At 35.9% G+C, this 23,635-nt stretch overlaps 2 protein-coding genes across 6 annotated transcripts in view; one reads left to right on the forward strand and one right to left on the reverse strand.

Annotated features, from left to right (window-relative positions):
• The window catches only part of pkp4 (plakophilin 4), an 87,618-nt gene extending 80,224 nt beyond the window's left edge, over positions 1-7,394 (reverse strand). For 3 of the 5 annotated variants that reach the window (XM_088930119.1, XM_088930118.1, XM_088930115.1), the window contains exon 1: positions 7,194-7,387. Coding sequence is in view for 2 of the 5 variants with exons in the window: in XM_088930112.1 (XP_088786238.1) it covers positions 7,308-7,320 (13 nt within the window). In the remaining 3 variants the exon portion in view is untranslated. Of the gene's footprint in view, positions 1-7,193 lie in introns of all 5 variants that reach the window. The other 2 variants (XM_088930112.1, XM_088930111.1) reach the window with 2 other exon arrangements.
• A 2,515-nt stretch (positions 7,395-9,909) lies between these two features.
• The window catches only part of LOC148822061 (coiled-coil domain-containing protein 148-like), a 40,499-nt gene continuing 26,773 nt past the window's right edge, over positions 9,910-23,635 (forward strand). Inside the window, exons 1-7 of the mRNA XM_088931239.1 lie at positions 9,910-9,964; positions 11,762-11,883; positions 15,228-15,331; positions 17,543-17,625; positions 17,729-17,892; positions 22,840-22,935; positions 23,037-23,218. Coding sequence (XP_088787365.1) covers positions 9,910-9,964; positions 11,762-11,883; positions 15,228-15,331; positions 17,543-17,625; positions 17,729-17,892; positions 22,840-22,935; positions 23,037-23,218 — 806 coding nt within the window. The remainder of the gene's footprint in view (positions 9,965-11,761; positions 11,884-15,227; positions 15,332-17,542; positions 17,626-17,728; positions 17,893-22,839; positions 22,936-23,036; positions 23,219-23,635) is intronic.

Consider the following 23,635-nt stretch of genomic DNA (forward strand, 5'->3'; position numbering starts at 1 on the left):
GTATACTTCAGACCAAGCTAAACAGAAGAAAGTTATGACTTCATACAGAAAAAAATTGCAAGCATGTCCACTATTTTGATCTGGTACTTCAAAATACCTAACTAACAATTTGTTATATAACTGCATTTCCAGGGGAAAGACAAGACTTAAATGTCTTATGAAAATATCATTTAAAATAATTAACACAAATGTAATCAACAATAACCCTAGACACTGAAAAATGAAAAATGTAATTGCCAGTCCAAAATAAGGAGATATAATGGAAAGAGTTCGATCTCATTTGGACAGTTCAGCTGATGTCAGATGATATTTACACTGATTTATGGTGAGTGCAGGGGCATAAAAACAAGCAAACCCATCTAAAGATTACAGAAACAACAGCTACCTGATAAATTGGACACATTATACAGAACAAAGTGTAAATAAGTTGCTGAATTGTCACCTTACCTCAGAATCAAATGGCAAAAAATAGCACTTATGTCCAAGTAGATCATTCAACATCAATATTTAAAAAATCATGAGAACACCCTACCTAAGCATTTGATTTTTTTGTAATAGTTAAATGACTCAAAATTAAAATGTCTGTATTTTTCTTTTACATAGCCTTTGCTCCTTCCCAACTTTACTCGTTTTCACATTTCACAGCAACTGATCATGGCTGCCTGAGCATATGGCACGAACGTCAATGATCAGCTGTTTTGGAAAGGGCAACAATGAGCAATATAAAAAGACGCCTCCGTTTTGAGGGCATTTTCTTTTACTTTTGATTCTGAAATACCTTATTAGGAGAAGTCATTAATTTGTCCAATTCAAATGCATTGCTTCAATAGATGACAACTCTCTGGAGCACGGATTTAATAAAGATGATGACTTGCTTACATTGTAGACCCTCAGATAAGACCCTTCGGCATCTTGCACAGCACATTTGACTGGAGAAAACCCAAGCAGGGGCATGAAAGCTCAAGGTTCAGCAGAGCCTGAGGGAAAGGCTATGCTGAACAGGCTTGAACAAAAACCAACTAAGTTGACTTAACCACTGCTGCTGCTAACCACATCCCCTCGTAAACTAGACCAGATGCAACTGGCTGTCTTATATTCTCTTTCCAACTCAAATAAAACACTGTAGTTTTGGGACATGAAACAGAAATATCCTCATACCAAAACGCTTAATTAAGATGCAAGTCAATAAAAAAAAATTGAAATGAATATAAACAGAAGAGGAGAAATTTGCAGGTAAAACACGATGTCTATACTTAAATACTGAAGTAACACATTCTCCCTTGCATTTCATCACAGGCTTTTAAAGACTACACTTTGGAGTTTTGAACACATTGTATTCCTGTAGCACATGCCTTAGAAATGTTTAGGAATACTTTAATCAATTCAGTCAGCGATAGGGTTAAATGGTTAAAAGAACCACCACATTTGGACAATGGTCTTTGTAATTATCTTTGCTTGGAAACAATATGGGTCAGATGTACAAAACGGAATTCTAAATTCAGATATGTATTATAAAGTAGTTTTACATAATGAGTTCAAGAACACAGGTGAAGAAAGAAGTGGTTATCAAGGGTGATGTTAATTCTCCTCACATTGATTGAGAAAAACCAAAAGGGACAAGACACAGCTAATGACAGAAAGGTAAGAGATTCATTACATAACTGTGATCAGAGTAAAATCTGTTTTGAAGTATACAGGTAGAGATATGTGGATAGAGTGGCTATTTTATAACTTCAAGAAAACAGAGTTTGAAGAAATGAGACTGTGTTCATATAAATGTATTCTTATCAAATAAAATCAGCAGAGAATAGATGGCCTCATCTATTTTAAAGATATTCACATTAAAGCACACAACAGACTCATTCCTTAAGTCAATCCAAAGTTAAGAAAGCAGTGACCCAAATGACATAATAAAGAAAGAAAAATAAGGACAAAGGAAGTAAATGAAAAGGAAGAGCAGAATCTAGTTAAAGAAAATAATGAATTTTAAACAGGTAAAAATAATATTAGAAAGGCCAAGATAAAGAGAAATGATGTGGCAAAGGAGGCTATAAAAATATTTTTGAAGAATCATAAACACCAAAAGAACACTGAAAGATGAAACAAGTGGCTCAGACAATAATAGGAAACATTTAGATGATGAAAGGGAACTGGCAGTATTAATTTTTGTCAGGTGTTGACCAAGGAAGAAACAGACAACATGCCTCAGGGTAAACAAACAGTTATACATTAAACAGTATTAGCATAGAAGAAGCAGAAATGTTACAGATACTAGAAACACTTAAGAGAAAAAAATCTCCAGGGCCTGATGGTGGTTTACCAATTATAATTAATGAAACAGATGGTATCAATTAACCATTAACAAAACTCTTCCAGCAGTCTCTCCAGACAGGGGTAATACTCACTGACAGGAAAATTGTTAATATACTGTAGCACCTATTTGCAAAAAGGTGATAAAAAGAAACAAAGTACAGGCACACCCCAAGTTAAGTAAGGGTTATGTTCCACATGACCTTACGCAAGCAGGAATTTACGTAAATCATAAATCTCACATATCCTTGCATGTTAAATTCAACAATACACAACAGTAATGAATCTTGAAGCTACAGCTGAGATCAAGAACGCTTATATAACCACTATCAGAAGGTTTGCAACCCTAGCCCATAAAATATTTTAACTCTTTTTCTTCCTTTTAATAAAGATAGCTTTATGAACATAGTCATAATGCTGTGCTGGCTGTTTATATAGAAGACAATCACACAGTTGTTCATTTAATACACACTGGTATAAGAAAAAACTGATCCATTTACTGCTTTATAACATTACACCAACTGTCAGAGTCTATCACGTACAGTACAAATTTCTATAGCACACAAAGCACAAATTACAATGGGAGTAAGACAATAAGAAGACTGAGCCTAGTGACAGTGTTCAAAAACTCCTTTCTACAGAAAACTTTCAGAATTTGATGCAAATTACTTTATCTGTACAATGTCAGCATAGCTAGACTTCAAATGCCTCATTTAGCTCACCATCAAAGCTCCATTTTTTTTCCTTCCTATTACACTGGGGTCCAATTTTCTTGCTTTACCAATCAATTTTGAGATCAGAGCAAGTTAAACATCAGTGACAGAATTAACCCACAAAACAAGAAACATTTGCGATAGAAACATTACAAAGACAATTACAAAAAGACATAAATCATCACTAAAGCCAGAGCCCATGTTAACTTTTCCATGTATGCACCTAAGTCACTCTTTTCTGAATTTACATCATTGGTTAATTTAGCTTTTGTGGATTATAACTGAGCACATGAGGAAAGAACTGCATGACCAACACAATCAGACACACAATCATTTCCAAGAATGGAGCTCTTCTGCTGCTCTGACTGAGCCGAAATCTCACATGCCTGAGGAGGAATTCAACATGGAAGCTACAGTACAGTAAATTTATTTTAGGGTGGAAAGGTGGTGTAGTAGGTAGCACCTACCACAACTAAAGGTATTCTATCAACGTTGTTGGTATCTCTAAAGTAAAGGTCTCCAACCCTGATCCAGAAGAGCCTCAAGGAACTTCATTCAAGTAATTCAGAAATCATATAGGACAAGAATCTGAGTACCCTTACATCTCCATGGGCCATAGCGCTCTTAAATTAGCAGATCACTTGCTTAATTAATCACTTACACAAATGTGATGTCCATGTCTAGAAACAGGTGACCTATAAGACTAAGTATACTGGGTCTCCACAGTACTAAGTCTGGAGACCCCTGCTCTAAACTGTCTCCTGTATTCATACATGTGTAGCCCTGTATTGGAATTAGCGGTAATTGAGTTTATTAATTTTTAATTTACAGGAGGAATGACACTACACGTACCTGTACACACATCTATGGAGCAACAGGGAATCCTTTTTTTACAAAAATCCTTAAAATTACAACTGTTTCAGATGGTACTCACCACACATCAGAAAATGATCATTCTTGTTTAAAGACAACTGAAGATATTAAAATATTTCTAAAAGCAGCAAAATCAACTGGATGCACACACTTGTTAATTCAGAACTCTGTCCAGTTGATTGTTATTTTACTGAACCTCAATAACTTGGGAGTGCGACTTCTTTTTTTCCCCTTTATGTAATTTACCTATTTCCCCTCATTCAAACCAGATGGGGTCAAACGTCCTCTCATTTGCAGCCATTCTTACGTTTTTGTTCTTAAATATAACAATATTCTATATCATAAGCCAGGATGTTGCCATTTCTCTTCCAATATTTCAGGTCCTCCTTGACTCAAGCTTGGTTTGGTACCCTCAATGATTTTTTGCTGTTACACTTGATTACATTGTGTTCGTATCTGTGATATTTTTGCAGAATAAATGGCTTGTGACAGACTTTTTTTCAAGGTTGAATGTGAGTCAGTCTGTTTATGAGGTGCATCACAGATTGATACAGTGTTTTATCAACTGGTTTTAGGACAGGATTTGTAACAAACACTTACATTCTATATTGCCAGGAAGCACTGAGGAGTCCTTTGGTACAAGAGCAATTTTTGTTAAAACAGATACCATAGTAACCCCACAGTATTGAAGAAAAACAAGAGAATCCCACAGATAAACACACACCATATTTACTGAAATGCTAAAATGACTGTGTAGGCCTACCTCACAACATTTTCTTATAATCTCTTGCCACATTTCAGGACTCTAGGAAGCATTTAAGAACTACTGAATGAAATCAAAATAATTGCTATAATATGGTAGCATGTCTTGGCTTATGAAAGTTTGTTTTGAGGTAGGCCTACAGAGCCAACATAGATACATGAAAAAAACAGACAGTGAGGACATACACCTGAAGAAGGCTCCACGGCCGAAACGTTGTGTTCTCTTTCTTCTTTTTTTCAGCATGGAATAAACCTATTACTTGTTCCTTTGCAGCCTATGCATGCTGACGCAGCTACCCAACTGAACTAGTGAGGACATAATAGCAGTCAAGGACACTGCAAAGCAACACAGGATTTTAAAAACTACCCTACTGCAAGGACTGCAAAAACCTCTTCTGAAATCAAAGCCAAACTAACACACCTACTTTACTCACACACATAGATTGAATAAATAACATAATTAAGTAGTCATAAATTCTTATATAATCTTACAACTTCTCATCTCTAAGCATCTTACAGACAGGAAAGGATCCCCTTCATCCACCTATGAGATATGGCTACCACTTGGGTGGCACACGGCAGCCATTATGCTCCAGCAACCTCACTTCACAGCAGACCAGAGTGATGAGTGGATTCCCCAGTTTAATTAAAGGGAGAACTTTAAGAAGGCCAAACTGTATATTCATATAAGAGGAGGACTTATCCAGCACACTGGGGTCTACACCTCTATTCTTTCCAACTGTTCCACTGGAACCTTACTGACCAAGCAGTCAGAACCTTAGTATAATGTCTCATCCAAAGGGCTGCGCCATGTACAGCACAGGGGCACTGGTTGGGTCCAGATAGAAAGGCGCCTCCTACTGGTCCACCAACACCACTTAAAGCCACCAATCGTGTTTTCCTTGGTGGTCTCCCATCCCAGGACTCACTGGGGCACCCTTCCTTAGTTTCTGAAATCTGAAGGGATCCAGCTACAAAGCAGCAAAGAAGGACTCTATACTAAAAGAATCTTGGCATTCAATTCGATAAAAAGAAAGAACTGATTTTGATTACAACGCTGAGACCTCAATCATAATAATATCTTCCCAGGCACAAAGCGAGGTTATAAAGCAGAGGAGGCTTTTCTTACGTTTCACTAAATGTCATTTCCTTCTAAGACAAAAAGATATTGGATTGCCTTGCGCCGCCTGTGCTTCCTTGAGTCACTGTACAGGCTTGAAATGAAAGTGACATTTTTTAACGCTACTTTTTCAAAGAGACGTTTACACTTGTGGGGACATCACATTAAAATTAGTTCGCATTCCAACTCTGGTGTAAAAAAAATAGATCGAGGATTATCAGGTTTTGCTGCCAAAAGGGGGGGATAGAGGAAAAATCTCGCAGCCCCTAACAAGCGGTGGTAGTACAATATGAAATTTGATCGCGCCGTTCTTGAACTGAAACGACTAAAGCTCCCTGCTGTGGAGTACTGTTGTTTCAGATGTACACCGACACGCCCAGCACTTTTAACAACTGAATCAACTCGATATTCCAAAACACGGATTGCTATTGTTTCCCATTGCTTAGGCTGGTGACGTTCAAAACAGTCTTTAATATTCTCTCTCCCCCCCCCCACCTCCCCGCTCTAGCGTTTAGCAAAATCTAAACAGTTAGCAGAAGGTTTCATGTTCAGGGGTGGTGGTGTGTATTGGAGGAGAGAGGGGGCAGTTGTTAACTTTAGAGTTTAACTATTCAGTAAAAAAAAAAGCATCGCGGGTGCATCTTGGTTCGCCTTAATGTTAGAATGGATTGGATTAAATCCAAGACCAAGCAGGATAATTACTCCCCCCCCGTTGGAGTCCGCCGTTTGCATAAAAAGAAATAAAGCCTAGTGAGAGCAGACCTGCCACAACCTGGCTATACATTGCGCGTTGACACAGTTGTTACAATAAAGAAGACAAATAACTCCACAATGCTCAACTGAGCTGCAGGGGGAAATTACAGTAAAATAATAGGCGACAGGAGCAAAACGTGAACTCCCCCCGCCGCCTTCTCTTCAATTTAGCATTCCTGAGATTCCTGCACAGCACACCTGCCTGTTCATTCAATTCTGTAACACACTGCAATCACTGCACTCTTGGATACGCCAGTGAAGCATATGTTACAATGAAACCAATCGTTTTCCAAAAGACACGCACAGCGACCAGGAAATAAAAACCACTACAATCGTTGAAAGTTGCAATGCAAAGAGAAGCACAAGCAGTTGAATTCCTCCACATCATAAGACGGCATTATGAAGGTTTTACAGAGATGGCTAAATAGAAGTCATAAGAAAAAGATTACTGTAATGTCTTACACAGGCGTTTCATTGCGCTGGCTTTACTTTCTCAGCTGCCGCCAGAAAGCAATGCAAGTAATAAAAAGAAGACAAATTGGAAAACGAATTGTCTGCTTTTTTACAAGAACGAAACATGATTCAGTTGTGAACTACCGGGATACTACCAGCGTCTGTACGCACGGAGCATGTATCCGTCTGAATTATTTTCGAGCACTTACCCTCGGGAGCAGAGAAATTATCGCAATCCGTGCGTTTTGATGAAGCGTGCCATCGAAAACCAGAAACGTGCGAATACCGCAAAGACCATTAACACAGGAAAAAAAATTCCTGACCTGCCACACACATACAGCTAGCTCGTCTCCATGGTTCGGGGCGAGATCTTCTCTCTCCTGCTTCTACTCAGGAGTACGAGGAAGCATGACGTCAGCGCCACTGTAGTTTTCCAGCGCCCGACTCCATTGGGTCTAGGCCAAAAAGGTGGGAATTTCATTGGAGAACTCTATTGTTAAACGGACCAATTAGAAGGAAAAGCTGGGTTACCTTGGTTACAAATGTTGTCAACCTACTGGAGTCCCATATATGAAGTAGGAAGATATAAGGTAATTAACTGGCGTCATGGTTAACACTGTATTTTGTAGCTACGTAACATAGTCCATATGTGAAGTTTCGGTCTCCTATACTTATTAATAACTTATGCGCATATTGTATGTCTGTGCTTTAAGAACTGAATTATTTTTCGCCTCTATATGCTAGTACGTTTAAACAAGCGTGCAAACGGCGTTGGAAGTATTCTCAATAGGTGTATTTCATTTGCTTCTTAGGAAGCACATCGCTGATGAAGTTATTTTTAATGTATTTGCGGGAAAAAAAGAATTAGGAATACTGAACCATTTCACCTGAAGATGCAATTAATACCTTCAGATTTTAGAATGGTCATTTGGGAAATTAATCCAATCTCCAATCCATACCTCCCCAAGATCGTGCGCTGTAGCCCAGCGTAAAACTAATGACAGCGATGCATGAAACTTTTTGGATGTTTTGTCCATGGGATTTCTTCCTTTTATGGAGTGGCACATTTTCTGCGGGCCAGACAGAGTGGTTAAATATGAATACCCCCCCCCAACAGTGCGGTAGCGTATGGGGTACAAACAAGCCGTAGCATGCTTCGTTGGTTACCAAACATTACTTTAAAAATGTGTTTTCGTTTTCGAACGCGTCCTTGTAAGTAATCCTTCTGTTACAACCCCTATGTTTTATTCAAAACGAAACGAAAGCGATTCCACAATCAGTAATGGAGCAAAAGTGTATCTCCTCCCGTTCCTCTACATTAAAATTGATGTTAAAATATTCATTTATGAATTATTCATATTGTTGTACGCTTCCTGGTACAAGTACCTTGAATGATTGAGTGTCCAAGTTAATCTCGTTCTTGATAAACAGTAAATAAAATACTGTTAACCATTTAAATTTAACGGAGGCTGTTTTCAGGGTGGCTGAAGCTTTTACTGTTACTTCTTCTTCACGTTTTCTTTGGCAAACGATTAACTGAAAGCCACCTGAAAATGATTAGCGTTTCTTTCAAGGGAATTAGATCTTAAAATTTAAAACGTGTAAGAAGGGTTTTAAATGCAGAATTCTCATTGTTATTGGGTACACGGTTGTGTAATGATTAGGCAGCAATATATGGATCAAGCAATCTCTAAGGGGCTCTTTTTAAACCTAACTGTGAAATGAAATGGAGGTCAAAAATCAATTCCAAATGAACCATGAAAAAGAATCTGATTGCAGCGACCTTTATATAAGAGTATATACTAACTGAAGTGGTTTGAAAGGGAATACCCTTTCTTGTCTGGATCCAACTTGCTGCCTTCCTGCGTTACAAATGTAGAACTGGATGCTTTCTGATGTGTTCTTATCATGTCCCAAGATCTGGTCTCAATTGTGACCCAAGCTTGGACATTTTTCAGTGTCCGGGCATATTTTACATGTTGGTTAAAGAAGAATGACTGGCCTGAATATGCACTCATCCTGTACATGTGTGGTTCCTCATTGATAGGTTGAAGGCTATAGGAAAACAGTGTAAAGTCCATGATTGCAGTACATATAGTATAGTATGTAAAAAAGACAGACTGAGAACAGGGACCCTCAATTTTGAAAAATCCTTCAAAATCAATGTGGATGGGATTTTATGTGGTCTGTTCTGACTGTTAGACAGTTATTGTGATGGAGGGTCACCTGTCTGATGTTTCATGGTAAAAAACAGCAATTATATACAGCAACTGAGAGATGTAGTGGTGTGTGTGCATGTGAATTCTCATTCTGCTCAGAGAGCTGCACATACTCCAGCATCGCTTATCTTGACTGACATGTCTGAATGGAATTATTAATTCAGTACAATATAGGAAACCTTCAAGATACTGCCATTTGGAGGGTATTTCATGCCAACATTATTAAGTAAATAATCAAAGTATAGATTAATGTGCACATAAATGAATTATCTTACCACACTGATTGCAATGCAATTTATAGATAATTAGTAATCAATAAATTGTCAAAAGAGGGTTTTTTTTAAAAAAAGGGACTAGGAAAAGTACATTATGATACTTTATAGACTTAAAGGATTTCAGTATTTTACAACATGCAGCATTTTTTAAAAATTGCTTTATATACAGAATTTCAAGATTAACACTATAATCTTCCTAGGCTTTATGATATCATATCATATCATATCATATTACAAAATATCCAAAATAGATTTCCACTGCAAAACTTGATCAGTAAAATTAGTTTTAAAATCATGGTGTGTAATCATTAAAAATCAACTGCAATCTCACTTTACTACCTTGAGGGAATGTTGTTGTTAGATGTATAGCTTTTAACATTAGATATAAAACACTTCTGATTCTTTTTTTTCAGTTTGTAGACATAAACACTATGAGTGGCAGAGACCTTCGTATGTTTATCACTAATCATAGAGTAGAAGATATCGGTAAGTATTTCGTTTTTACTGCATACACATGGACCAATGATACCAGTAGCAGATGACCAAACATAAAAAATGGTTTTAATGCTTTTTTTCGTTGGAGTACAATACAAGTTTCAATGTGAAAAAAATCAAAGTCTCAGGGGGAAATAAAAGACTTGGTTAAAGGAAAGAGCAGTGAAGGTTTAGTATTGAGCTGCATTGACTTACTCACAGAACAGCAAAGTCAGAATTCAAGGATTGGTTCAGTGTTTAGATCGACTAGTTCTTTTGTATCAGCTTGTCAGCTTGCCTGTAGAGTCTTGCACTGATGAAAGTGCAGAAAAAATGTTAACTATTTTTAAGAACAATCATGACATATTTATTTAATCTCTGTCCAATTAATGTGAACCATCTCTGCAGTGCTCAGTCAACTGTGCCCTGCTACTTGGCAAATCTCAGTCACAGTCAGCTAGTGACTTTACACAGCTTGCACTTGGATGAGCTGTTTGAGCTGCATACTCTACATTAATATAAGCATGTTGTTCCAATATGCAGTTCTCGTTGACTTTTGATTTGCAGTAGTGTGTCTGAACACAATCTGAAAGGTGTACGTATAGCACATATATAGATATATATTACAGTATTCTACCAGTCTTGGACAAGCATTGGTAGTGTGTTCTAAAGATGCCAGTCCAACTCTGTTGTCCATCTGTATAGCCAGTATACAGTATAAAAGGTGGACAACAGAAGCTGAAAATACATAGGGACAAAACCATTACAAAACAAAGATGGACATTACATGAGCACAGCATTATACATAGGGCCAAATGTATCTAATATTCTAGCTTAGAGTTAACATTTAAGTTTATATTTTATATAGTAATTTTAACATTTTATAATAAAGGTTCTTCTAATGGTTAAGATATGACTGCAACATTATTATGTATACATGTATTATTAACAACAACATTGTGGTTTTGATCAACAGATCATGAATACCCTAAAATTCAGTTTTTCATTTTAGTATTTTAATAATCTTATAATTAAATTACAACATTTCTGCAGCCCGAAAATTCCCAAGCAAGAGTTGGAATGCATGATGGAAAAACAAATCCATTAGAATAGGAGAAAGAGGGGTATCAATAAAAAATGTCGATATAAAAAAATAAATAAAAAGGGGATCAAGATGACGCAGAAATATCTTCTCCCACAGTTTTAATCTCATCAGTAGAAATATCGAAATAAAAGATGTGCATCGCTCATCCCAACCTGCATGCATGATAATAATTCACAATTTTGCGGTTATAGACTTCAATCCATATTAGGTATGTGTCCTAAGGGAAGTTAATGTGGTGCAGTGGCTGTGTGTTTTTCTGCTTCATTGCCTTTCTTTCAGTTGTCACAGCTAAGAAGAATGTTTAAGATTAAAGATATTCATGACATCCTAGGAGTGCATAAAACCTATGTTTCTTTCAATATTTTTTCATTGTTTATTTAAAATATTGGCATCTTAAAACTTAAAATATCTACAACAGGGAGCAAAGACGTTAATAGTACTATATATATATAAGAGGGTTAACCTTTTCAATTCACATTTTGGATGCATCGTCCTGAACTAAAACTGTGGTCATACTAACAGGACAGTAATTAGGAACACATGATCTCTTGCCAGTAAAGTTATGTAAAGAATGCCATTGTCTTCTTCAGCCTTTTTTTCATTTTGTTTTGGTTATCGGTATTATTGGGACTTTTTATCTTTGATCTCTCATTTGATCTTTTATCTGTTTTGTCTTGGAATAAAATGTTTCCTTTCTTTTTCAGAAAGGCTGACACTCCAAATGAAAGACGGGCTGGGAAGTAAAAAATATAAACCAGTTGACTACCAGCAACTGCAGGCCATCACAGAAGCCAAAAGGTTTGCATCAGCAAACATAGAACTAAAGGTAAAAGCATGTGTGAGTTTGAAATACTTTGACCGTGTGTGTGCTTCAGATTTGTAATCATAATTATAATAAATAATACAACTTCAATTATGAGTGCTTTCCAAAATAATCAAAAGAGCTGTACAATAGTGAATGGCATGCACATAACAGAAGGGAAGAGATAAAATCACAGCCAACTAACTTGGTAAAACTAAATTATGCATTAAACGTTTTAGTATTAAAAATATTTTTAAGCAAGATTTGGAAATTTGGATGTTGGCAGGGTTTCTAATGGATTTGGGCAGTGAGTTCCACCCATGTGGTGCTACACAGGAGAAAGCCCTGTCGCCTGTTCTGTGGAGGCTGATCTTTGGCAGAGTAAGACCACCTGAATCAGCATTTCTCAGATTAAGGGTTGGTCTGTACTCATACAGTAAATCTGTAGAATAAGCTACAGCTAGACTAATCAGGACCATATACTTGAGCAGAGGAACCTTAAATTTTGTTCTTAATTCATACACTTTCCAGAGGATAGGAGTTATGTGCTGAAAAAATACTTTTATTTAGCCTTCAAACCCCAGAATTCTGGATATACAGCAGCCAATGTAGAATCTTACTGTAGTCTTGATGAAATAAAGGCATGTATACAGTAAATATTTCTGCATCATTTGAAGGCCAACTTTGGAACACTAATGTTGGCGGCCTATGAACATCTCCTCTGTCTTGTCACAATTTAGGTTTAGGTTCTGTTGTCTAAACAGACTTAATATCGACAACTTAACTTCAGACAAACAAAATCTATAAAGTGCAGAGACCACAAACGTGTCTGATTTGATCTGAAAGTAAATGTGAATTACCATGTTGTTTGTTTAAAGACAAAGCAGGATAATAAGGGTATACAAACTATTTTTTTCTATTTGAACAAACCACAGACATTTTGCACTGTAGATATTAGTGTAAGATTCACAGCTGGTCATGTTGTTGATTATCAGGCCTGCCTGATAGCCTGGACCCACAACAAAATTATGTTATGTCTGTGCTGAAATTAAAGCAAAATCACTGAGATTTTCTCTAATGCTTGCGGAGTGCTGTCATACATCTTTAGTAAACATGTTGACATGGCGATACCCATAATGACAGATGTCCTCACATGCAGAGATGCCTATGTACACCTAACTGTGCAGAGTGAGTGTGTATGAATATACAATGACACAGAGAGGAGGTTGACCTAGACATTGTATTTTCAGTGGCTAAGTTCATTGTACCATTTTTTAATTATTTCTGACTGCAAACACAGAGAGAGTTCTGCAGCTTTTAGTCTCTCCTTTCCTTCTTTGAATACATAAATGTATCTCAAAACTTCCTTCTTACTACTTCAGAAGTAGTAGACATGCATCATATGAACAGACACGTTATTTAAGTGTCTCTTCCTTTATTTCATACTTTTACTTGAATACATCAGTTAACTGATAGTTTTGCTGATACATTTATTCTTAAGTCTTTATTCTAAATTCTAAATTCTAATGAATTTGTAAATATTCATTAATGCATATTTTTTAAAGTAATGTGAATGCATCTGGTCATGTGAAAAATGCATTATGTAGATTTCCTTTGAGAGTACAAAAGAAAACCCTTATGTTTTCATACCTTCTTCAAATTAATCAAGACTGTAACTCAAAATATATGTGTAGAATTAATAAGCCAAGCCATATTCCCTCTTTGTTGTTCAGATCTATTAAGGTGGTAGAAGTCTGTGATAATGAATATTTTGCAAGTACTATAGCAGAAGAGCTCTTAACAAAGTAAAGCAATTAAAATCTAATCAAATAAACAATAAAGCCAGACTTTAAAGCTCTGATGAAACTGGGATTTGGAGTGTAATGAATACAGTAATGCATTTTAACCAGTGAGTGATGCCATTTTTGGGAATTTATAAAATAAAGTCAAATGCAAAGCCCAAAGACAAAGCCGACGAAGCTGGAGAAAGGGCGTGTAATGATTAATTTGCCTTATCTTTTTTTGTATCTTCACATATACTTTGTATTTATATATGTTCTTTTTAAAGATCCATTAGAGGAGCTTATATAAAAGGGCTGATACTGTGAAAAATTAAAAATGTATGATCAAATCTATAATTTATACAAAATATATGCATGTTTATTTGTACAGCAAAAATTTCTAAATAGGATTGTAAATTAAACATATCGTAAAAAGGAACATAAAAACTGCACATCATTAAATGTTCATGGATCTGTAGAGGGTTAACTATGAACAACTATGAAGCAGTTTGAAGCCTTGGGTCTCTCGTTCTATATCATATCACTTTGTGATGTTAACCCCGGGGCAGAGAGGATTATGGTTGTAGACCTGCAGTTTTACTAATTGGTAAAATGCAGCAGTAGCAGCATTTTATTGCCTCATTAGTGTTCCCTATGGCTTACTGCAACTTAGCACTCTGCTTGGGCAAGATAAGACAGGTTATGTATGGATATACCTCACTTGCCTGAATGCCATCCCTGCTTTCAGTCTTTTATGATAATGCAAAAATTAACATGGGAGTCTGTAGGATTTGATAAACTGTACATTCTAATTAACTAACCAGGTTGCTGATTCCCTTGGATCTCTGATGGAACAGCTTTATGAACTTGATGGGTCAATTTACTGCTAAAAGCTTGATAATCTTAACAGTTTACGGGGGCTGCTCATGTATTTATCCTGTTTTGTGTGTTCCAAACTTAACAAAACAAATTCAGAAGTGTTTTTTTTTACCATATACCTTGAAGTTTAAAATATTGTTTGTTTTGATCAAATCTAATTACCTAATATATAATTTGCTGTATTCTGGTGAATTTGTTATGTATCTACACCAGTGATAGAGTACCAGATGCTCTTCTTCAATACTTGGCTCCACCAGGGAAGATTTTAAAATCAAATTAAGCACGCTGATATGAAATAAAACAAAAGGGTAAGAGTAAAGAAGATAACAAACAAATGCCCTGATCTCTTTATGGTTCCCCAAGAAATTTGTTAAAGCTACATTACACTTGGTTTACATGACTATTTCAATTTTAAAATATGATATCATTTTTAGTGTTCTGCAATGTGTGGGATCGCATTTATTCCTAGAGATTACCATCAATTTAACACATGGCTCCTTGAGCATAGAGAGTGGTTGTAAATTGTAGTTTGTAAAAGCTTAAAGATCACTTTTTAATGGTCCATCTAAAAGTGAAAGCACAAAGCAATAATAAAATGTTAGTCGTTTATATAATATTTATTTATGTTGCAGGCACACGGAAACAATGCAGTATTACTTTTAGCATTATTGCAGTCATTTTGTTTTAAATTTAACCTGTATTTTTCAGATTCACAAAACATTACAAGCTGCAAGGAGGACCAAGGAAAACACAATTACAAGGCAACATCGACAGGTCTGGTGCAAAGAATATGCCAGGTTAATGAAGGCAGGGTAAGATTTAATATGATGTCTAAATATATACCAATAATCTAGAACTGTATACCAAAGAAAACCGCAGAGCTCCATAAACAAGACTATGTAACCCAGATTATAAATGGATCGAGTATGAAACCAACAGCTATTTATTTTCCTGATTGTTTTCCCTGCCCACGGAGAGCACCCTGAGGACTGTGCTATGAATTCAGTGGCTACTGCAGTACCCTTCATGAATATTGTTTTTAAGACCAATTGCTGCACACATTGGGGGGAAAAAAGTTCTACTGGCCTTGTTCTTATTTTGTTTTCCAAAATATGAAGGGCATTGATAGCTGTGGGTTATTGTTACAGACTATACTTGTTCTCTGGATAACAATTTTACCTTTTTGCTTCAAGGTTAATACTAGACAGAGGCACCATAGTCCCATACTAGATTTGTTTTGTCCACAGCAGACAGGATTTAAAAAATATGTATGAAAAAAATGTAAGTTACTAGTTGAATTAATAAGCTTGGCAGAGTGGACACTCTTTATCTTATTTTATTATCCTTTTGGCTATTTTAATTTAAATAGACTGAGATGCAAAGTGTTCTGTGATTTTATCTTTACATAAAAGTTTAACAATGGTAACGGTCTTCAAATAAAGGGTGGGTGTGCATTGTGTGCACTGGTGGACAGCCTGGTCCTGGAGTTCTGGGATATGTCTGGTTTTAGAGGCACCTTTCCATTAGCACCTAATGAAGAGCTAACAAACCTAACTGATTTGAGTTCTGTTTTATGAGTTCAATTAAGCTATTAAGGTCTGAGATGGAATGAAAACCAGAATCAAACCTGGCATTCAAGAAGTAGGGTTACCTACCCTTACCATATTATGTATTGTATACAGTAGCACCTTACAATGTGTTTTCTATGGAATCAACAGAGTATTCAAAATGCTCACTAAAATCGCATTCTTAAAGCTTTCATTTCAATAGGTTTGTGCTGAAAACTGTTTTCAAAGCAAACCCCAACTAGAGCAAATATTTTGACTATAGTCATAGCAGATGGGACATCATGGAGAACTCAAATGGATGTATTATTTATTTTCTGAAAAGAGACATGTTAGTTGCAATTTAGCATTCAACGACTGCTAAACGACTGGAACTGTATTTGTGAATGTATGCACAAGTTTTATTTGTCTCATTTTATGTGACTGTGCAGGTGCTCACTGTTGTAGTGTGGTCTAGCTATGTGGCATTATCAATGCCTGCCATTCTTCTTCCTCTTTTATTCCATTTTTGTAGTTAGGAAACTCAAATTTTGCGCAGACCCAGTGATTGCCTTTCAATGTGCACTTCCCCAGAGCCCTGTTTATAGTGAGTGACAATTACAAACCATAATGCGTAGCTTCCATTAGGCGTTCCCCTGATGATATGATTAAATGATCCTTATTTCGAGCCATCTAACAATGGAGCCATCTAAGCGTATGCCGATAAAAGCTCATAAACTGTCTTGAAAGATTATGTAAAAATTAATTTTCACTGTCCACTGGAGATAACAAGATGTCCACCAACGGTGATAAGAATGTCAGAGTAGTAGAGCAATCTCTTTAAAATATCCCATTAGAAAGAACTGTGCTCTAATTGTTTGCATTCGGTTTGTTAAATAGGCTTTGTATCCCTGTGTTCCTATGGTCATTTCAGTCTCTTTATACCTGTTTTACTTATTAAATCATGACTTTCACCAGAAACTCAGAAATGTTTCTGTATACAGTAGCTTAAGATTCTAAGCCAACAATATCTTTTGAATTGTCTGGGTAGTAACTGACTATGAAACTGCTAAATGACACAATTATAACACCAATTATACTAATTATACTATGGCACTGATTAATACTATTATCATATGAGTCACACATTGTATAATTATACCAGGTAAGCAACTGCGATGTGTTACACCAAATTTAGTGTTGTGCCTCTACCTTGACTCATTACTGATGGATGCCACATATCCAAAGTAAGGTTTTATTGCAGTGTCAGTTTGTATTGTGATCACTGTGTTCACCAAGGTTTTATTCTCTACAAAGCAGTACATTGTCAGTAATAATGAGAAAGTAATTTAAATAGCTGTATAATAACAAGGAAAATCAGAGCGTGATGAAAGCAGGAATTTCCTTGAGTGTGGAAATGCAAACCTTCCACTTAACGAATACGCATTCTATTCATCATTGCTTTTTTTGGTATTTAAGGCAAAGGCTCGATTTGGAGATTCAAAAGTTCCTGGACGAAGATGGAATAAATAATGACTTCTTATTGCAAATGAAGGACAACGGTACTGTATCCTCCATTATCAGTTTACTTCTACATAGTATTATTTATTTCTTCTCTTCTCTGTACAATACTAAAACACTGTGACACCGTGTCTTTGCTGACAGAGCTACAGTTGGAGAAGGAGAGATCATTATTCAGAGCTGATACAGTGGATCCCATCTGGCAACTAAAGGATGATTTACGCTCCAGACTGTCTGAAATGTGCTCTTATACCTCACAGCACCCCCTAAAGACACAGTCAATTCAATGTGACCTAATACTTGAGCAGGTACTAACATGCTTTTCTGTTCTTCCTTTTGATGTACAATAACATTTCCAAGTCTATCTACAGAAAGTGAATATCATGGTAATTTGTTATGGTACATATTTTATGTTATTTGTTGTATTGGATGATTTGTTTGAGGTAACAAAGCCATTTTATTTGAATACTCGTTTATTGTAAAACACACAACAGGGTTTAAATAAGATGAAATACATAATCCTCATAATAAACACCCTCAAACTATCCTCATCGGTGAGCACTTACCAGACTAAGATTGCAGCCCATATTTTCAGAAGAAATATTACACATTAACAGTGATCTCTCCTTTGAATTATGTAATTGTTCTTCAACTCTTGTATTTATTGGTCTATTTAGGTCAGGGGGGTCTCTAACATACCAAGACTGTGAAGCTTGTTCAGTAGAATTTATTTTTTTAAACCATTATGTCTGGTTTAAATTAAATGTAATCAACACAATATTGATTGAATAATTATGTTTCTTGTAATTCATATTTTACCTTTATTTTAAAGCATTGTACAATAAAACAATCAAGCAAAATAGACAGATATACACAATTTAAACAGTAATTAATCAGAATTCAATTCTAAATTTGTTGTAAAAGTATAAAGTAGCTACATCATTGAATTATAAATATAAGGGGCTGCTATTTGTTAACTAGAACATTCAGATACATATTTTTATTGGAGAAAAAAGTAATGTTCCTCAGTGGTAATTTGCATATAAAAAAATGCAACCTCTTATTATTTCAGCAAAAATTAATTAGTAAAAAAAATTATAGTACATTTCTATATGTGCATTCTGCATGCCTTTGTCATTCTGTATTTTAGCACAGTATTATGAGTTTAAGACATTATTTCAATATCAAAAACCTGTAGCATGAGCTTCTGTATAGAAAGTCAAAACCTTGAATACCCAACAACTTTACTGCATAGTATAGAATACAATAGTACACTGAAAAGTATAGACACTGAAAAACACAATGAAAATCAGCTCTTTTGTCAGATATACAGGTTACTTATCTTGACTTGGATGAAAAAGCCAGAGCATTACAGTACATATTTCCTTTTTTTAGTGTTGTAGCACTGTTGCTGCACTCAAAGTTTAAGTTTCTCTTGATTGCTACATATCTTACTGCACAAGTGGGTTTGTTATATTTACAATCCAGTACCGATGGAGTAAGTTACACGGTTTCAGTGAAGTGAGGCAAAATGTCTTTGAAAGTGGGCCAGCACTTTAGATGAATAGAAATGTTCTTTGAGTCACATACTTCTTACTTTTGAGCAAATGTATGAGTCATCTGTTGGCAGATTTCCGTCATTCCTAACACTTTCATGAATGCTTTACTTTAGTGGGTGAAACAAATCCATTTAGTTCCTTTCAACCTGAGAGCTATTGCAGATTATATTTATTGTTCTGTCTTTTTGTACTTAATTGTATGATAGCGACCTGACTATAAAGACAGACAAAGATGAAGTATGTGGTCTATATAAATAATAATTAATAGCATAATAGCTGTATACATTTATATGTGTATGAAATAAATATATATGAAAGAGGTAATAGATTTCTTTGAAATGCAACAAATTAATGCCAGTAAATGCCAGCCTCAACTGCAGTTACAGAAACAAAAGGAAATTCACACATTTCAACTTGTCAAAGAAGTATAGTTGAGTACCACATTAAAGGATATTTTGTCATACTTATCCCTCATTTTCATCTTAAAGGCAGTTATGCTGTATATATATGTACAGTATTTAGTGGTGACCCACTATTAATTTTTGCACACTATTGTGTGTGTAAAACATAGTCGCTTTGATGCAAAACAAAGAACTGATAATGTTTCTTTATTAGCCCTATACAATTTCTTGCATTAGGAATTAATCTTTTCGCATACCCCAGCTTTTCTCCATGAGACACACAGACATGGAGAGAAGCTTGGGGTCAGAGCAGAGGGTCAGCCATTGTACTGCATCCCTGGAGCAGTTGGGGTTAAGGGCCTTGCTCAGGGGCCCAACGGAGTAGGATTCCTCTGCCAGCAGCAGGATTTGAACCGGCAACCTTCCAGTCACGAGCGCAGATCCTTAGCCACCGCTCTGCCCCATACTGGAATATAGTGTTATTGTATCATATTGGAAATGGAACTATATGTGTAATGTATAGTATCTAGTTGAATAATTATCATTCTAATCATATAATGCTTTCACAATTAGAAAGCCTAATGAACAACAGTGGTATATGAAAATACATGAGGAAATTTATTAGTGACAAAATAACTGTGTAGCTTACACTGACATCATTGTAGGATACAGATGCAATATCACACAATTTAAAAGCATTAATATGTATTCTTCTGTAAAGATAAAAACTATTTTGATATTTCTCAATTTGATGTTTCTAAATAAAACCATAAAACAATAAAAGGCATTAATTTCTGCAATAACATCCTGACCTCCTTTATATTTTATTGGATTTGTGTATTATAATCGTATTTAGAAGTTATGTGACTACAACAGATCAGACGTTTAACTATTAAGTCCTGCATCAAAAACTTGATCAAGAAGGTCCTGCTATTGCAAACCGTATTGAATATTTTGTTGAATGTAAAGGGGAAAATAATTTGCTACAAAAAATCAATTTAAATAGCTTCATAGGGTGGCATTTAATTTTTCTCAGGATCATTGTTTTCTTCTCTCTAAATTTTATGGCATTCAGTTTTATTTTAACTTTTGCTTATCAGTTTGCTTATCTAGTCTCACAAAAATGTCAGCAATTGTTCTGATAATATGACAATTATTTTGATAATAGTTTAAACTGCATTATGAGAAGGTTGTTTGATTTTATCAATCCATAAAAAGTCAATATCTATTTTTGATCCCTTAATGATTTCTTCTCCCTTAAGTAGAACTAAAATGTCACATTTGTCCTTTCATTTCTGTTTCATCTTCCTGAAAAGCTAATATCAGAAAATTTATGTGCCATTTATTGTCATCAGAAAGCTAATACCTTTTCCTGCAGTAGATATATCTAGAAATTAGCAATATATAAGTCCACATGTCCTGCTCCTTATTTATAAATAATGCAGTGTATTATTTCATTCCAGATGTTCATTTTAGTAATTCCAATAAAATAAAGCCAAAGTGATTCACTGTGTGTAAAGGATTACTTCTCAGGGGCAATGTTCAGAATCCTATTTAAGCCTAAAAGGGAAAACTGACTTTCTTGCGTGTTCATTCAAAGCTAAGGTCTTCCGTAACTAATAAAATGTTGGCTTTTTAACACATTTAAAAGCAACGCCAGAGCAGACTTTAAATCTTAAAATCTGTTCTTGGGTTGCTGGCCTTGATCAATTAAAGCAGGGAATAAAACCCTCATTGCATTTGCTCTTTTGGCAGTTTGGTTCCTTCTGTGATGCAAAGCAGTTATGGTCTTTAATCCTCTTGGGACCTGACCTTGTAAAGCCTTTATATAATCAGAAACTGAGATCACTAGAACACCGAAGTTGCATTTACCCGCATGGAAAAGGGAATCAATTTATTATAATATACATTTACTGTAAATATCTCTGTATGACTTCAAGCTTGCCCAATACATTGCAGCATATGGATAGGTCACATTAATGTTGACAGACTGTTAGATACTATAAGTACACTCCAGTCAGCCTTTGTTCAGTTTTCTAAGGTTAAACATCCACACTTGTTCAGCACATTTAGGTAAACATTTAGATAAACTTGCTTCACAAACTAATATTTCATACTGAAGCTCAGCACACTGAGACTGAAACTGTGATTCCCAAGCGTTTGATTATTTTTGTGTAATGCCTCATATGAATATTTGTATATATTGATTTCTTATATAAAGTGTCCAAAATAGTCTATAGACAGAGCTTAAGAATTTCACCACAAAAAGGTCTTTAGAGGGTATTCAATAGAAATTACCTTGTACTGTATTAATTCTAGTAGTTTAGTCAAATATTTACCCCAGTGCTATTTCAGCAATAACCCAATGGGAAGAGAACTAGGTAGATATTAGTAGTTCAGGTACTGTACTGTAGGTAGCTGCGTCAGCATGCATAGTCTGCAAAGGAACTAGTAATAGGTTTATTCCATGCTGAAAAGAGAAGAGAGAAAACGCAACGTTTCGGCCATGAAGCTTTCTTCAGGTGTGTTATTGTTCTCCTTGCCCCACCATGTACAGTATACTGCATATACTTGTTCTCTGAGATGTCTGTCACCAACACAGTCCTATTTTTATGTGCCTTTTGTGTTTCTTAGGATTCATAATGCAATGTTTTAGTCCCCACAGGAGGGTAAACTCAGTGTTTGCTGATAGTGCTTAGTGCATTAGCGCAGAGTCAGTCTCTGAGCAGCAGCCTTGCTGAATGACAGAACCCAAAATCCACAAAACCCCTCACAATTCCTGCTCAAGAACAAGATGCCAGTCAGGTCTTCAAGCCAGAGTCGGTAAATATCCTAGCTGGAATATCCTAGCTTGACTTGAGCTGGCATCCTCCAGCTTATTTGACTCATGCTGTCAAACCTGGGCAAAGGTTTTTAGCGTGCTTGTGTTTTGAAATACAGAATTGGGCTTTTAACAGGGAAAAAGAAAGCCTCCAGTGGAGTAAAAATGTGTGAAAGTCATCTTGTATTTCTAAACACAAGCACGGTATGAACATATATAGAGTATATAGTGTGTTTCTCTGTTCTTCCAAAGTTAAAAAAGATAGCTACTGTAGTTCTGCTTCTGAAATTGCTTTTTATGTTACTTATCCCCCGGTAAAATGTTTGTAATTTTTTTTTAGTAGCATGTTTAGCATAATTCCTGTTTGTCTGGTGTAAATACATAACAGAGCTTTGTCCTGCAGGTGCAGGTTGTGCAAGAATGTAGACAGGTGAGAATGCTCCTATATTCTGATCATGCAATATTTTTCTGTAGGTGGAATATGTAAAAAAGCAGCAGAAAGACATTATAGAGAAACTTGATTTAGAGTGCCTGTCTGTGGAAGAAGAGATCAGTGCGACCAGAACACAGGTAATAATTACAGGACTCGCGGTTACCTAGAAAGATGTTGAGATCATTTCCGTCATCGCTATAAAATAATTTCACTTCTGTTTACTTGTTCACTTCTTTAGGCATGGCTTTCTTCAACAGAAGAGATTCCAAGTAGTTTGCACCAGATTCCAGAGGAAGTGTTAAAGTTAGAATGTCCATACCCTGATCTTAAAGAGTCTTTGCTGAAAGAATTCCAGAGCCTTGATGAAAAATACAGTTCCAGGTTACAAAACATCAATGAACGGCTGAATGGATTGGACAGGTTTGACTTCCATTTGGATGATATTTTAACTTTTAGTGGGAAGATATTAGTTCAGCTGTATTGTTGGATTCACAGATAGCTCATGATTTCAGTTTTGTAAGCTTTGCGTAATCATGTTTACAGTTTTAAATGTGATGATTTTTTAAAATCTAGAATTGTCAATTATTTTTTGTTATTTTATAGCAATCTGAAATCACTGATAGTGTTTTTCACACTTAATCCTCCAACTCACCAGCTTCAGGGGGGTTTGGTGGCAAGGTGCATAACAGGCCTGTGAGGGGCCAGGAAGCCACTGTCCTTGCTGTGTCCCAGGAGATTCCTAGCCTGGCCTACTTCAAGTGCCAACTGTGTGTACTGTAACCACTAGCCCAATCACAGTGGACTAGGGGCATGGGCTAGGGCCAAACCTAAAACACC

Source organism: Atractosteus spatula, chromosome 13 (genome assembly GCF_055471065.1).
Source record: "Atractosteus spatula isolate fAtrSpa1 chromosome 13, fAtrSpa1.hap1, whole genome shotgun sequence".
Lineage (NCBI taxonomy): Eukaryota > Metazoa > Chordata > Actinopteri > Semionotiformes > Lepisosteidae > Atractosteus > Atractosteus spatula.